Source organism: Carcharodon carcharias, chromosome 1 (assembly GCF_017639515.1).
Source record: "Carcharodon carcharias isolate sCarCar2 chromosome 1, sCarCar2.pri, whole genome shotgun sequence".
NCBI lineage: Eukaryota > Metazoa > Chordata > Chondrichthyes > Lamniformes > Lamnidae > Carcharodon > Carcharodon carcharias.
In genome coordinates this window covers 77,908,437-77,923,351 of record NC_054467.1, presented here as the reverse complement: position 1 = coordinate 77,923,351, position 14,915 = coordinate 77,908,437, and the positions used below count along the sequence as shown (strand labels likewise).

The window sequence follows — 14,915 nt, the reverse complement described above, 5'->3', positions numbered from 1 at the left end:
AGAGGCGAGGCATTGGAGGAGGATGACATGGTCAACTGTTTCAAAATGCTGCAGAGATTGGGGACATAAAAAATAGGATCATGAATAAACCATGTGGCCCTTTGAGCCTGTTCTGCCATGGCTGATCTCTGCCTCCACTTACTTTCCTTCCCCTTCACATATTCCTTGATTCATTGAGAGATCAAAACTCTATCTCAGTTTTGAATAAATTCAACAATGGAGCATGCACAAACCCCTGGGGTGGAGAATTTCAAAGACTCACAACTCTTTGAGTGAAGAAATTTCTCATCTCAGTCCTAAATGATCATCTCTTATTCTGAGCTGTGTCCCATGTTATAAATTCCCCCAGCCAGTGGAAATAACCTTTCAGTCTCTATTCTATCAGGCCTCTTCAGAATCTTGCATGTTTCAATAAGATCACCTCTCATTCTTCTAAACTCCAATTTACTCAGCCTCTCATCATTGAATGTCATAGGAACCAATCTAGTGAACCTGTGTTGTACTGCCTCCAAGGCAAGTATTTCCTTTGTTAGATATGGAGTCTAAAACTGATCACAGTACTCCAGGTTTGGTTTCATCAAAGACCTATACAATTGTAATAAGGCTTCTCTATTCCTGTACTCCAATCCCCTTGCAATAAAGTTCAACATGCCATTTGACTTCCTCGTAGTTTGCTGTACCTGCATGCTGGCTTTCTACAATCCTGGTAAGAGTACACCTAAGTTTCTCTGAGCATCAACATTTAAAAGTTTCATGTCTTTTTTAAAAAAATCTGCTTTTCTATTCTTATTACCAAAATGAACAACTTCACACTTCCCATATTATAGTCCACTTGCCACCTTGTTGCTCATTCAATTAACTTGTCTATATCTTGTTGCAGCCTCTGTGTGTCCTCCTCAAAGCCTACATTCCCACCTATCTTTGTATTGTCAGAAAACCTAGATATATTACTCTTGATCTCTTCCTCTAAGTCATTAATGTGGATTGTAAATAGCTGGGGCCTCAGGGTAACTAGGCATTGCAAATAAATGTTGGTTTTCCCAGTGACGCCTACAATGCAAGAAAGAATAAAAATGCTGGCCTTACTATCAATGCCCATAACCTGAGAATCAATATATTAAAAAAATGCTGAATATTGCAAGCAGCATCCATGAAAAGAAATTACTGTCTAATGTGAGTTATATAAATATTGCATACCGATATTAAAATATTCCATTCACGAGTTACATTTGAGGCACCTGAGAATTAATCTTGCAAAAAAATGGTGCCAGCATTTAATCCCCTGACACTAATGTATAAAAATATTTTCATAATTTCTTGACTGCTCTCTTTGATTGGGAGTTGAATCTTTCTATCAGCTTCAATTTTTTAATTTCTCTTAAAACTGCATTACTTTAAAATATATTAACTAGTGTATATCATAGTTTTAATGCTGATACTAGTATATTATAATGTTGGTGGAAAGTAACTGTAGCTGTGAACATATATTTGTGTAATGTTCTTTGTGGAAACAGAATAGATTTTATTTTATGGAAGGAAGCAATGGCCTTAAATTTTCATCAGGTTCTCATTCAAGAACTTTGACAGCATCTTGGCATAATCTCCAGTGGCATTGTGTAAATACTTGAAACAGCTAATTAGACAATTTCTCCAGGGGTCTGCCAATATCGCGCCAAAGTTCAAGAGGAGGATTGAGCCAACCGCCACAGAAATTAAAAATATGTTTTACATTATTTAAGAAGAAGCTGGTTAAGTGCATGAGGGAGAAAGGAATTGAAGGATTTATTGATGGGGTGAGATGAGGAAGAGGTGGAAGGAGGCTACTTTGGAGCATAAACACTGGCATACACCTGTGGGCTGAATGGCCTGTTTCTGTGTGGTAAAATTATATGTAATTCTATTTTACATTGTTAAGAAAATTTAGTTAAACCAAGGATTAAAATTCATCAATATTATTACCATTTTATAGAATAAGTAAAGGTTACACAGTGTATAACAACTGGCTAAACCGTTGAAGATGTCATGTTTCTTACCCCTGATCCACAGAATTGTCCAAGCCTTGAAGCTGTGGTATCAAACCCATCAAACAGTTCAATAAAGTCATAGCCACAGTCAGCTTCCACTTCCACTTCAAATGTCTGGAATGATAACTCCACCCCATAGCCTTCTTCTGCTATAATCTGCCACTCACAGTCCACTTGGCCTGGGTAGTTATTATCTCCAAACTGAGCGTGGGAATACAGATCCTTGGATTTTATTTCAGCCTTCAGTCTCCCACCACATTCTAAAGTGAAGAATTCACAACAGTATTACTGATTTGTACTACAGCATATCTCTTCTCAAAATCACAATTACAGACAAGCAAGGCCGCATGGACAATCTTATTTTACTCATTCATAAAGGGCAGAAATTTTCGGTGGTGGTTGGGTGTGCGCCTGACTCGCTCTAGTGTGAAATGACACGTGTTGACGTCAGCCGAGCGTGCCAACGTCAATGCACAGTCGGGCGATAGTTGGGTCAGTGGATATGAGCCAGTGCCGGCAGCGCACCCACCAACAATAAAAGGCCTGTTAAGACCAATAAGTTAGCAATTAATTTGAATTTTTTGCTGTCCATCTAACCTAAAGGTTGGCAGGCAGGCGAAAAGGCCAAGCGGTTCTTGCAGTTTTTTAGAAACCTCATCCACGGCAGGATGAGGTTTCCAAAAGCAAATAAAAATTAAATTAAAACCTTGTTTTTTCATTAAAAATGTGTCCCTGCTCACGTGACAAACATGAGGGGACATGTTTTATTACATTTTTATATTCTTTATTTTTTTTAATATCGCTTCATCTCCCTGAGGCAGCTCCGTGCCTCAGGGAGATTATGCAGTGCTAAGTCGTGCACATGCGCGAAGTTCACGCTCGGCCGACTTGCTCTCCCACCTGCCCCCAACCCCCGCACAGACAGCGCTCAGCACTGCTGCTTGCATATCATGCTGGGCAGGCCTTAATTGGCCCGCCAGCATGAAATTGCAGTGCGATGCCAATCACAGGCGGCGGTCAGCTTCCCAACCGCCCCCCACCTGATCTCGCCGATCCTAAGGGTAAAATTCTGCCCAAAGAATTTTATGCATCCAAATGGTTTTTAAATGGCCAAAGAGATTGAGCCTCCAATATCCAATCTAAAGATCTATTTCATGCGCTGATCATTGTTTTTGTAAATTTCCTAATATCTGTCTTCAATTTGACATGTACTCCCTTGTTCTACTCTGAAATTCAATTTAAAGTAACTTTCCAGACTTAACCCTTTCCACACCATTTACTATCTAATATCTAACAAAATTTAGGCACGTACATGTGATGTTGAACCTGCCAACCCCTACAGCATGCTCAGTTGGCAGCACTGTTCACTCTGAATCTGAATGTACAAAATCTAGGCTGACACTCCAGTGCAATACTGAGGGAGTGCTGCACTTTCAGGGGTGCTGTCATTTGGATGAGACTTTAAATGAGGTCCCCTCTGCTCTCTCAGGCCGAAGTGAAAGATTCCAAGGCACTGTTTTGAAGAACAGTGGAGTCATCTTCATTATCATGGCCAATATTTAACCCAAAAATCTCATCAATCAATCCTGGTAGGGGATGGAGTTGTGAAGCGAAAAATGACGTTGACCTTTGTAGCCAATAGTTGAATATAGGTCAGAGGACAAACACTTAATTAATTTGTATGGCATACATATTTATTTATTTTAGCAGAAATATTAACCTATTAAAAGAGCCAAGTAATAAACAATGTGGTAGGCATTCATTCACTGTTATCCTCAAATCTGTGTCAACTTTGAAATAATTCCAGAGAACCAGGAACAAATGACACATGCAGGGTAGTCTGGAAATTGGAATTGACCTGAAACGGCAACACTCTCCACAGAAATTGCTTAATCTATGGAGTGTTTCCAGCATTTTCTGTTTTTTTTAAATTTCAGAAATAAATGACCATGCGATTGCCAGATTCAGGTATAAAAAGAGCAATGGAGCCGTTAAGAAGTTGTATGGATTAAAAATGTTTAAGCCAGCATTTTGCACCTCATTACTTGTAGAATGATCTGCTTTTCAATGAACTGAGGAATCAATTAGAAAGAATTTTCTGTAAGGTATTTTTTTATTTGCTTCAATTTTCACCCCTAAAGCCTAACCATGCTATGCACATCTATAGCAGAGCATCAGCTATAAACCTAGCCCTCATCTACCAGTACTCAAAACATTTCCACAAGGAGAATCACAGGATTAGGTATAGTGACGCAACAAAATTTATTTCGCATTAACTGCTTCTGATGTCCTCCAAAGCTTGATAAATCGTTTCTGAAGAATTGAGTTTGTAAATAATTTTATTAAGTATGGCATAGTAATGTTTCGCTAACAGGAAAACAAATGTTTTTTACAAATCAAAAAAATCCACAGGAGATTAGAACCTTTATAACAACACACAATTAATCTAATATTAAATTAGCTCAAATTAGATTTATTTTGTATCTGAATCGTAGTCACTTTTTGACAAACCGAGGCCTAACCAGATATTAGGGTCAGATATATTTTAAAATACTGATCATGATAGTGTATCTAATATTACTGCCTATTAATGAAATTATAAAGAACAAATTTACTTTAAACTTCCTGCACTTTTAATATTGCCTTTCTACTACAGGTTTGACACTGGAATTTGCTTTGGATCACCACAAACCATTAGCACTGAACTATGCTGCCACCTCCATGTCATTCATTATTATGACACTGTAGCTGGTATGGAGTCCAAATGGTGCAAGACTACCTCCTCAACAAAAATCAACAATCTAATTCTTGAGTTATACTGCATTTTCTGTACAAATGCCATATCAAAACTGTTCTTTTGACAGAGCAGAAGTTCAGCATAATTTTGCCTGTTTTTATTTGAGGTGTAAAACAAAGGATAGTGGGACTAATTCTGATTTGTAGCCTCCTGTAGTCATTCTGCCTTATGAGAGTGCCAGTTGTCATATCAGAAGTTAGGCATCCAGAGCACCTGCCTGAAACAGACAAGTGGGGTCCTGCACAGGAGCTCAATGTGAAATTGCAGTACAAATAAGAACTTACACAATGCAACTTTCATCTCATTGAATCAGGTCTTAAGTGTCCATGACAATGGCCCTTAAAGAAACCATTGCAGGATGCTTAATGATTGCCCACCAAACTTTTTTAAACTACATTTCCTCCTAGCTGTGTTTTCTCATAACTTCCTTGCTTTTGTATTTATAAAGCCTAGGATGCTGTATGCTTTATTAACCGCTCTCACAACCTGCCCTGCCATCTTTATTAAATTGTGCACATAACCCTCCCGAGTCCCTCCACTTTTGCATTCCCTTTAGAATTGTTTCTTTTATTTTATATTGCCTCTCCTCATTCATCTTATACACACCTCTACTTTAAATTTCATCTGCCACTTACCCGCTCATACCACCAGCCTGTCTATGTCCTTTTGAAGTTTAACACTAATCTGCTCACAGTTCACAACAGGGCGGAATTTTCCCAGAATTCCACTACGTGCAGTAGCGGGCGGGGAAAATGGAGTCCTACCCGCTGACGAAAATGGCGAGTTTTCATGCCGCAATGTCCTGAACTCGCCTCATTATTTATTCGCTTCCGTGAAATTCAGTTTCCATGGTGATTGGGCTCTCATTTATTCACCCACCCGCCATCACCCCGCTGTTGCATCACGCCAGCCGCCATCTTTAAAAGGCAGCCGCCAGCAAAGCGCTCATCATCACCAGATCACCACCACTGCCTGGGAGACATGGCCAGCAAAGGAAAAGTCTCCCTGCTTCAACAACGGGTCACTTGAGCGACTGCTGGAGGCCACCAGGATGTGCTCTACCCACGCTCAAGCTGCAGGATGGGCAGCAAAGTCACCAACCCAGCTTGGGAGGCGGTGGTCAGTGCAAATGCCCTGCAGAGGAGGACAACCACCCGGTGCTGCAAAAGGATGAATGATCTCCTCTGTTCTGCCAGGGTAAATCACTCTTTTCAGAACTCCTCACGCACTCACAAACCCATCACGCATCCACAGGGCCCTCACTCACTGATAGTGCAAGGGACATCATCATTCACACTTTCACGTACACTGTCATTGTCCTCATCCCACTCACCACTCACACAGGCCAGGCATACTTATCATTTGGCCCGGCAGACGTTCTGATACACTCTCCCCATCTCCATCCATGCAGGACAAACTGGCACACAACAGGAGGGAAGGGTTGCAGACAGGTGGAAGGTCAAAGTTCTGGCAGAATTAAAAAACAAAGCCATCCGGCGATCCAGCTGCCGGCAATGACCGGGACTAGTCCTGTGCTGACGGTGAGGTCGGCGCTGCTCTACCAAGTGAAATCCCAGCAACCATGCCGTTAGTGATGTGTCCTCTTTCACAGGCACTACCATGCACTAATTATCTCTCCTTGCTTTCGCAGGCACATCTGCCAAACAGCCAACAGAGTCCATGATCCAGGGCCTCCAATCAAGCCCCAAAGAAACCTCTGAAGAGGAATCTGAAGGCACTCTCCCTGAAGACCCATCACAGCGCTCACCCATACCCTTCACCAATGCAGAGACACAAAACTCAGCGAGACCAAGCTTTAGAGTAACCTCGGGATCACAATCTGGTGAGCACATTGCACTTTCTGATCCACAGCAGGCAGAGGCAGGGAGTTCCAAGGTCCCCGGCACCCAGAGGACTGCTGAAGGCCAGAATGTTACTGAGTCCGAGTCAGATAATGAGCCTCTGGACTCAGTCATGTCACAATTGCTGGAGCTGCAAAGGCAAACTCGGGAATATCAGGAAGGAATGTCCGCTGCACTCCTCAGATTACAAGACACAATGGAGGAGTCCGTCCATCTTCAGGCCGAGGTGATAGGGCCAGCATTGCAATACACCGAGGTCAACACTGGTAGGATGGCGGCCGCCACAGTGACCTTGATCCAGGATGTCACTCCTGCACTGCTGTGTGGGCTCAACTCCATTGCTGATGCCATAGTTGGCCTTCAATAGTGTGTACATGAGAGGGGAGCTGGGCAGTTCAATCTCACTCCAGCTACCCTTCTGCTCACAGAATCATTCAAGGGCTCTCGGGCACCCATAGGGAGGAGGATCAGCAGGCGCACACTCCTGGGCCATCCACCCAGGTGACTCTGGGAGTGACCGGCCCATCCAAATCCCATCTTCCTATGACCTCTGCAGCTCCAGCTTCACAAGCTGAGGAGAGTGCCACTGCCACATAGCAAGACCCCGAAAGCAGTCCAGGGCCCTCAAGAGGATGCCCGCTAAAGTCATCACAGACAGAGCGTCACAGTCAGCAGGCTGGCTCCGCCTCTGCTGTGGATGTCCAGGGAGCACCAAGACATAGTGGCAGGGTTAGGAAAGTTAGGTAAAAGTAGCTGCACAGCCTGGCCATGGGTATTGATCACTTACACCTACTGTTCATTATTGTCAATAAACTCTCAAGAACATCTCCCTGCCTATGGCTTCTTGTTCCGATGAGCGGTGTTCGTATCACTCAGATGCAAAACCATTCTGCGCAAGATAAAGGCAGGTGTCCCAGTCCAGGGCCTCTTCCCTGTGCTCTGTGCAGCCTTCAGACCACAGTGATGGTCCAGCCTCACACTCCCTGGAAACATAACTGATGTCTGCACCTCGATGGCGCAGGTCATTGCTGCCAGAATGTAGTGGGCAGGGGCCATAGAGTTCTCTCATTCCCTCTGTGTGCTCTCAGCACCTTTAAGGTGGGGCTGGCCCCCATTTCACCAGCATCTGCGACCAGTGATACTGTGCATCACCGATCGAGTGACTATTAAGGCCTCCACTGCATCTCCATGACAGGAGCATTCTCACGGAGGGTACTGGTGCTGCCATAAGCCAGGCTGGAGTCAAACATTCACAACTGTGATGTGAGGATCTATGGGGACATCTCACTGCATGTCATCATTATCCTCTACAAATCTTGCAGCTATGAGGGCCTCCTGAATGCATCAACCTCTAGCCACTGAAAGGGCTTCATCCCTATCATTGTCACCACTGAGAACCCCCTCACCCTCATCCCTGTCGGCATCCTGCACATTGGAGGAGACCTCCAGTTTCTCCATCTTCTCCTCAGCCAGCTCCTCTCCTGGTTGGTTGTACCAGGTTGTAAAGTTGATGACAACGATGCGTGACACCCTCCGCAGACTGTATTGCAGGGCTCCACCAGAACCATCCAGGCACCAGAGCCCCATCTTCAGCATCCCGATGGTCTGCTCCATCAAGTTATGAGCTGCTGCATGTGCCTCACTCTGCTGCAGTCTGAGGCCACCGCACGGGTGTCATCAGCCACAGCCTCTGTGGGTAGCACTTGTCCCCAAGGAGCCAACCCTGCAGCTTCTGTGGACCCTGGAAGACTGCAGGGATTTGCGTGCGACGCAGGATGTAGGCGTCATGCACACTCCCTGGAAACCATGCACACGCCTGCAGGATGCATTTCTGGTGGTTGCTTACCAGCTGCATATTCAATGAGTGGAAGCCCTTGTGGTTGATGAAGTCCACTGAGTGTAGCAACAGAGACCTAAGCACCACATGAGTGCTGTCAATCACACCCTACACCTGTGGGAATCCTATAAACAAGAGGTGAGCTGTGGATAACGCTGCTGTTCACTCAACTAAGTTCCCCCAAATTGAAAGCCGCCAAATGCATGTTGTCTGTGTGTTGTGAAACACGTTGGCGTGCTTTCCTGCAGACATGGATGTACCATACAACAGGGTTCCAAGAGCCTGGCAGGATGGCCTTTTAATTACATGCTGATGTATTACAATTAGCTCCCCGCTGACCGATGGTGGGAAACATGGTCCACCATTCACAGGCTGAGCTGACGATCGCGACCTGCCTCCACGCCATCGTGAAGAAGGTTGCGCCATTGTTTCCGCGCATACCGCTCAGAAAATTCCATCCAATATTTCCAAATTTTGGGCTGGATTTTATGTGCCCCTGCTAGGCGGATTTTTGGAGAGACTGGGGCATGGAAAGTAGGTTGAGTGACTGGCCCACCCCTGAGCTGGCCCTCATAATATGCTAGGTGGGCAGGTGCTGAAATACATAACTAATGGTCTATTAGGCTTGTTAGCAAGCCTATTGACCTGGCTAATACGCTGCCCACGGCATAATATGGCTTGCGTATGCAGGCAGGTGGGAGTGGGCAGGCTGTTTTTTACGGCTTACATGAAAAAAGGCTGGAAAGGAAAGGGGGGTCACCTTATTCGGAGCGGTATCCTCTGTGCATCAGGCCTCCCCTCCCAAGGCATTACCCCCACTTCTTTCTGCACACCTGCTCTCCAAAACCCAGCCCCCCACCACATTCCCCCACCCTTCCCTGGGCTTCAGGCCCCCTCCCTGCCCTAAAATCCTAAGGCTTGTTTTTCCGGGGTAGCCATCCATCTTCTTCCTGCTCCTTCTTGTGATCCCGACAGAGCTCACTACTGAACTCTGGCGCTGCCGGGAGCGCTGGTCAATCAGGTTGGCCAGCAGCTCCTGAGGACTCCCTCCCACTAAGGAACGGAAGTCGCACTCTCAACATCTTTAGCATGTGCGGCAGGCTTCTCCCGGGTGCTTCAGCTGCAGGCCAACTTTCCTTTGGTGGGGGGTGAGCAGTTCCACCACTCCTTGTAAAATGTAGCCCTTTGACTCATCTGCAAATATATATGTCACTGCCCCCTGAGAAACCTTTACTTTTCATTCATTCATGGGATGTGGGCATCGCTGGCTCAGCCAGCATTTATTGCCCATGCCTAATTGCTCCACTATAAACCTTCCTCCAATCTGGAAAATGTTCACCACTACTCTGTTTCCTGTTACTCAGCCAAATTCATATCCATGCTGCTACACTCCTTTATTCCATGAGTTCTAACTTTGCTCACAAACCTGTTTATCAAATGCCCTTTATAAGTCCATGTACACCTCATCAACCACATTACACTTATCAACCCTCTCTGTTACCTCATCAAAAAACTCAAGCAAGTTAGTCAATCACAATATGCCCTTAATAAATCCGTGTTGGCCTTCAAACACTTGCCGCCCATTTTTGTTGCATATCTAATTTCTTGATCAGAAATTGCAGTAAATTGTGCTCTCTCTATTTGAAGCTCCCACATAAAACAGATAACACTAAAGTTCTAAAAGCCTGCCAGACAGATGTACAGTAAAGAACAATAATAGAAAGCAGCTGTTAGCTGATGTTTAGTCTCAGCATGATTTAGAGGGAAGCACAGCTGTGTTTTGGAAGAATATTTCCAAGATTAAGATTTCACCGTCAGAAAGAACCTAGATTGATCAAAAAATACACTTCTCTGATTCAAAAATGTCAACAACCGATGTATTTTAAGGCTTGTTCCACTTCAACATACCCAAATTCAAAATATGATTCGCACTTAACCTGAGTAAAGGTTTATCTAGCACTCCAAAGGCATATTTTGGCACCGGTTAAAGTGCAGTCTTAGCCTGATACCAATCTACAGCAGTAAAGGACTAACAGACCTAAATTGTACTGCTGGCCGCCCTATTAATGACTGCTCAGGGTTTTGTACTAGTATGCTCGAACACATGGAGAGCTCTGTTTATCAACACTCTCATGCTGGTTTAACTTCCTATCCACTAGTAGCAAACATTAAAAGAGTTCAAGTTTAGAAAAAGCTCTCAGGTGATTCAGTGAACGATTTGTAACCATTTTAAACTGGGCTGTGCTCTGGGCTGTGGTCATATTTCAGAGAGTACACAGCTGTCCTCCTGACTTTTGCCTATTTGCTCTTTGAGTGGGTGACCTTGTACCCAAATCACACCACATAGTTTGCCTTGATATCTAATTGGCCTACAAATGTAAGGTGTTTTTAAAACTGTTGTGTTAATGATTACTATTGCAAATGCTGAGACTTCATAATAATCCATATATTGTCTTGGAGGCCTTCCAAATAAATTTAATGCACATGGAAAGTAAATAAACTAACAAGCTGTTATTATTTTTGTCCACTGCAATTTCTGAATAGATTCCAACAAAATATCAGATTTATGTAAAGCAACCATGTCTTTTTTTATTCTGTCTTCAGAATTTATTTATCCTTTCACTTTACTTAAAGTAAATAAGATGCCACTAGTAGCATTCGAGATGCCATGTACTACCAGAAGGGTTAATATTTGGTTGTTCTTCTGAAAGCAGCACTTTCTCCTATGATAACTTAAGGACTTCCCTGAAGGTGCTGCCTCCTTACTGTCCTGGATCATAGTTCCATAGGCACCCAATCACCCTCTTGATATTTCACCCAAGCAGTCACTGCTCAAGTGTAGGTCTGCAACATCAACAATCACAAGTTATTTAGTGAGAGACTAGAGCACTGTATTCCATCCTGGGCACCACACATCAGGAAGGATAATGTAGCGTCAAAGGGGCTGCGATATAGATTCACTTGAATGATACAGGGACTGAAAGGGTTAAATCATGAAGACAGGTCATGTAAACTTGGCTTGTATCCCCTTTAGTATAGAACATTATGTGTGATTAAATGAAGTGATTAAAGTGATTAAAGGATTTTATAGGCTAGTTAGAAACTATTTCCTCTAATCGAGAGGTCCAGAACAAGGGGGCATAACCTTAAAATTTCACCTAAGCCATTCAGGACTCCAAGGGTAATGGAAATTTGGAACTCTCTCCCCCAAAAGGCTGTTCAGGCTAGGTCAACTGAAAATTTAAAACTGTGGTTGATCAATTTTTGTTAGGCAAGGGTGTTAAGGGTTCTGAAACCAAGATGGATTAATGGAATTAAAATACTGATCAGCTATAGTTTATTTGAATGGTGGAACAGGCTCTAGGGACTGAATGGCCTCCTCCTGTTCCTATCTTCCTGTGTGATTCTGTCTTCATCTGATACATATACACTTCCAGAAAAATTCATTAGCTATCAGGTGGAAGCAGGAGATCCTGCCAACTCTCCCTTTCAAACCCAAAGAAGCTAAGGCAAAATATAACACTCCCAACTATCACATACTTTTACCATCACCAGGCTGAGAATAGTTATGTTGACAGAGACTATGGTTCAAGCCTGGGACGTTTCTTATTTGTTTGACAATTAAGTTCCTGAACCATTGGAGAGCAATTTTCTAGAAAGGTATTCAGCAAGTCTCAGAATAGAAAATTATCCCACAAATACAGGAGAACGAGCATCGCATAAACATCACAGGCAAGAGTAAAGTTTGGGAAGACACAGTCAGAATCTGTACTCTACAGCCAGCTAAGAAACAATCCATTTCATATATTTAGCATTAAAAGGAAATTGGGTTAGATGTTAATACTGCATTAGATTTATTTCATCAATTGGAACAGTAGAGGGTGCTATAACCCTTCCCACTTCTTCATTGAAGATTTCTATATAGAATTTCATCTGCCATCTTGAAAGTCTTATTAACGATTAACTTTCAAAATGATGACCAATTGCTGCAACCCCATCACATTCACTTTAATATGATCCACCATCAAACTAGTTTCAGTGTAGTGCTATAACTCAATGACACACTAAACATTACATAAAATAAATGCACTTTGCAGTATCAGTATGCTACTGAACTCTTGAACTCTCTGCGATTGGCACTCAAAAGTTTACCTGTAACACCTGTGCAACACGTTTCCCCATTTGCCTTTCTACTGCTGTTGCTCCAAATCAAGAGCTACCAACATTTGGAAACATGTAACCCATAGACAATAAAATTTCAGTATCATGCCATTAAATGTAACTGGGGGCATGGTTCAATCTATGAGACACATGAAAATGTAAATCTATGATATCAATAGCTGCCCAGAGGTGTCCTGCTTTACATTAAAGAGCATTGTCAATGGTGGGAGTACAATTTTTCTGCCATCATTGACACATTTTCAGTATTTAAAGTCCTGAAAAAGTACCATCAGTCTCTAATAAAAGCAGGAAATGCTGAAAATACGCAACAGGTCAAGCAGTATCTGTGGAGAGAGGAACAGAATTAATGCTTCAAAGTCTTTTACCAGAACTCTCTAACTTGCTTAGTGTTTCCAGCCTATTCTGTTTTTATTTTGGATTTCCAGCATCCGCATATTTTGCTTTTCCGCTGTTGGTCTCAGCTCTGCATACTTCCCTGATCGTTTGCAGTCATGGCATTCAGTTAGTTTTGAAACTAGTCTGTGGACATGAACCCACATCCCATTTCATGGTGAAACATGTCAAAGCAGCGCATTTACATTTTAAAAAATCTAAACAGCACAGTTACTACAAATGTGGCATTTGGCTAACTGAGAGACCAAACAAAAGTATTAAGGTGCTAAATACAAGGGAATACATTTCACTTGAAATTTGTTTTGAGAAATATGCTGAGCATTTTTGTTTTAATTATTGGAGCTAGGTGATCCTGTGTCGACTTATTATCCTCAATTACTATTACAATCTGCAACTCAGTCAAATGTGACTGACAGTTAAAAATTACATTTGCCACAAGGTGGCATTATTACGCCACACAGTGAACAATACATCAGTACAGCTAACCTGACTTTCAACTCTCTTTAAATTAAAGGGGTTTCAAATGGTGTGGAAAAAAATAACACTACCTGAGTCCAACAACTCCCATGTATATAGCACAATTAATGTAGCGAAACTGTCCTAAGACAATTCACAGGAGCGTGAGGAAAAAAACAGACAAAAACCAAAGGAGAAATTGGGCCTGATTTTAGCTGTCCAAGTGGATAGAGTTTGAGTGAGTTAAAATCATGCCCATTAATAATTAGGAGGAACAGTCAAAAGTTTGGTCAAAGAGATGGGCTTTAAAGAGGGTTGTAAGGAGGGGGGGGAGGGAATTCCAGAGACTGATACCTTGTCAGCTAAAGGAACAGCTACTGGTAGGGTGAAGGTCGGGGTCAGAGAAACAGAAAGGTCCTGAGGGTGATATTTGCAACGACGACTGCTTTGCTCCTGAGGCTGGGATTGAACTATCTCACAATTATGGACCAAATGGCCTGTTTCTGTGTTGTATAACTCAATGACAATGTGGCCTCCCTGCTTCTAGAAGCAAATGCGTGACCTCCTTCATGTTATGGTGATGCCTACAAAGGTAGGGCCATAGAAATGAACTGTTGAACTAAAATTTAACTGAAAGCAATTGTTTGGATCCAAAAGCTGTTGAGTTGCATGGTATTTTGTAATTTTAAAAAATTGACTTTGCACAACTTCTGATAAATGTACAAATTTAAGAGACATACATGAAGGCAGGAAATTGCCTTTCATAGCATATTTACGATTGAAAACTGTTTCATGAAAAAGTTTACTAATATATAATTAAACCAGCCCAAACAGTCTGTTTGACATGGCAATGGAAAAGGCGAGCAGAAACGAAAAGCTCAGCTGCCTGAGAAGAGGGCCCAGAGAAAACAGAGGCCAGTGAATCCTGCACCTTCTCAGCCCACTGTCTTCCTATGCATAAAAGGTGGCAGAGACTGACATGCCAGAGTGGGGCCCCTGAGCCACACCAGGTGATGCTTAACACAGAGTTGATCACCATGACACAAACCATCATCTTACAAGATGGAAGACTGCCACAGAACTACACATGTAAGAAATAGACAATAGTGTATTAAAATGAATTCTGACAAAAGGTCATTGACCCTAAACGTTAACTCTAACCTGGATTATCACCACGACGAACAGGTTCTCCGTCATGGCGAACATCCTGGAAATGGCTGAAATCTCTAAGTCCCGATCCCAAACCAAGCATCTGCCGTCTTCATTGGGATGGGACTGGAGTCAGGCCAGGGTTTGCAAATGCACGACTCCCAGCAGCCGCTGGCCATTTAAATCGCCAGCTGCCTTTACTGAAGGGGGATTTT

At 43.0% G+C, this 14,915-nt stretch overlaps 1 protein-coding gene across 2 annotated transcripts in view; it reads right to left on the bottom strand.

The window, feature by feature from the left end:
• The window catches only part of LOC121277008 (tolloid-like protein 1), a 427,048-nt gene that overhangs the window by 3,610 nt on the left and 408,523 nt on the right, over positions 1-14,915 (bottom strand). For both annotated transcript variants that reach the window (XM_041185854.1, XM_041185863.1), the window contains exon 21: positions 2,034-2,284. In XM_041185854.1, coding sequence (XP_041041788.1) covers positions 2,034-2,284 — 251 coding nt within the window. The remainder of the gene's footprint in view (positions 1-2,033; positions 2,285-14,915) is intronic.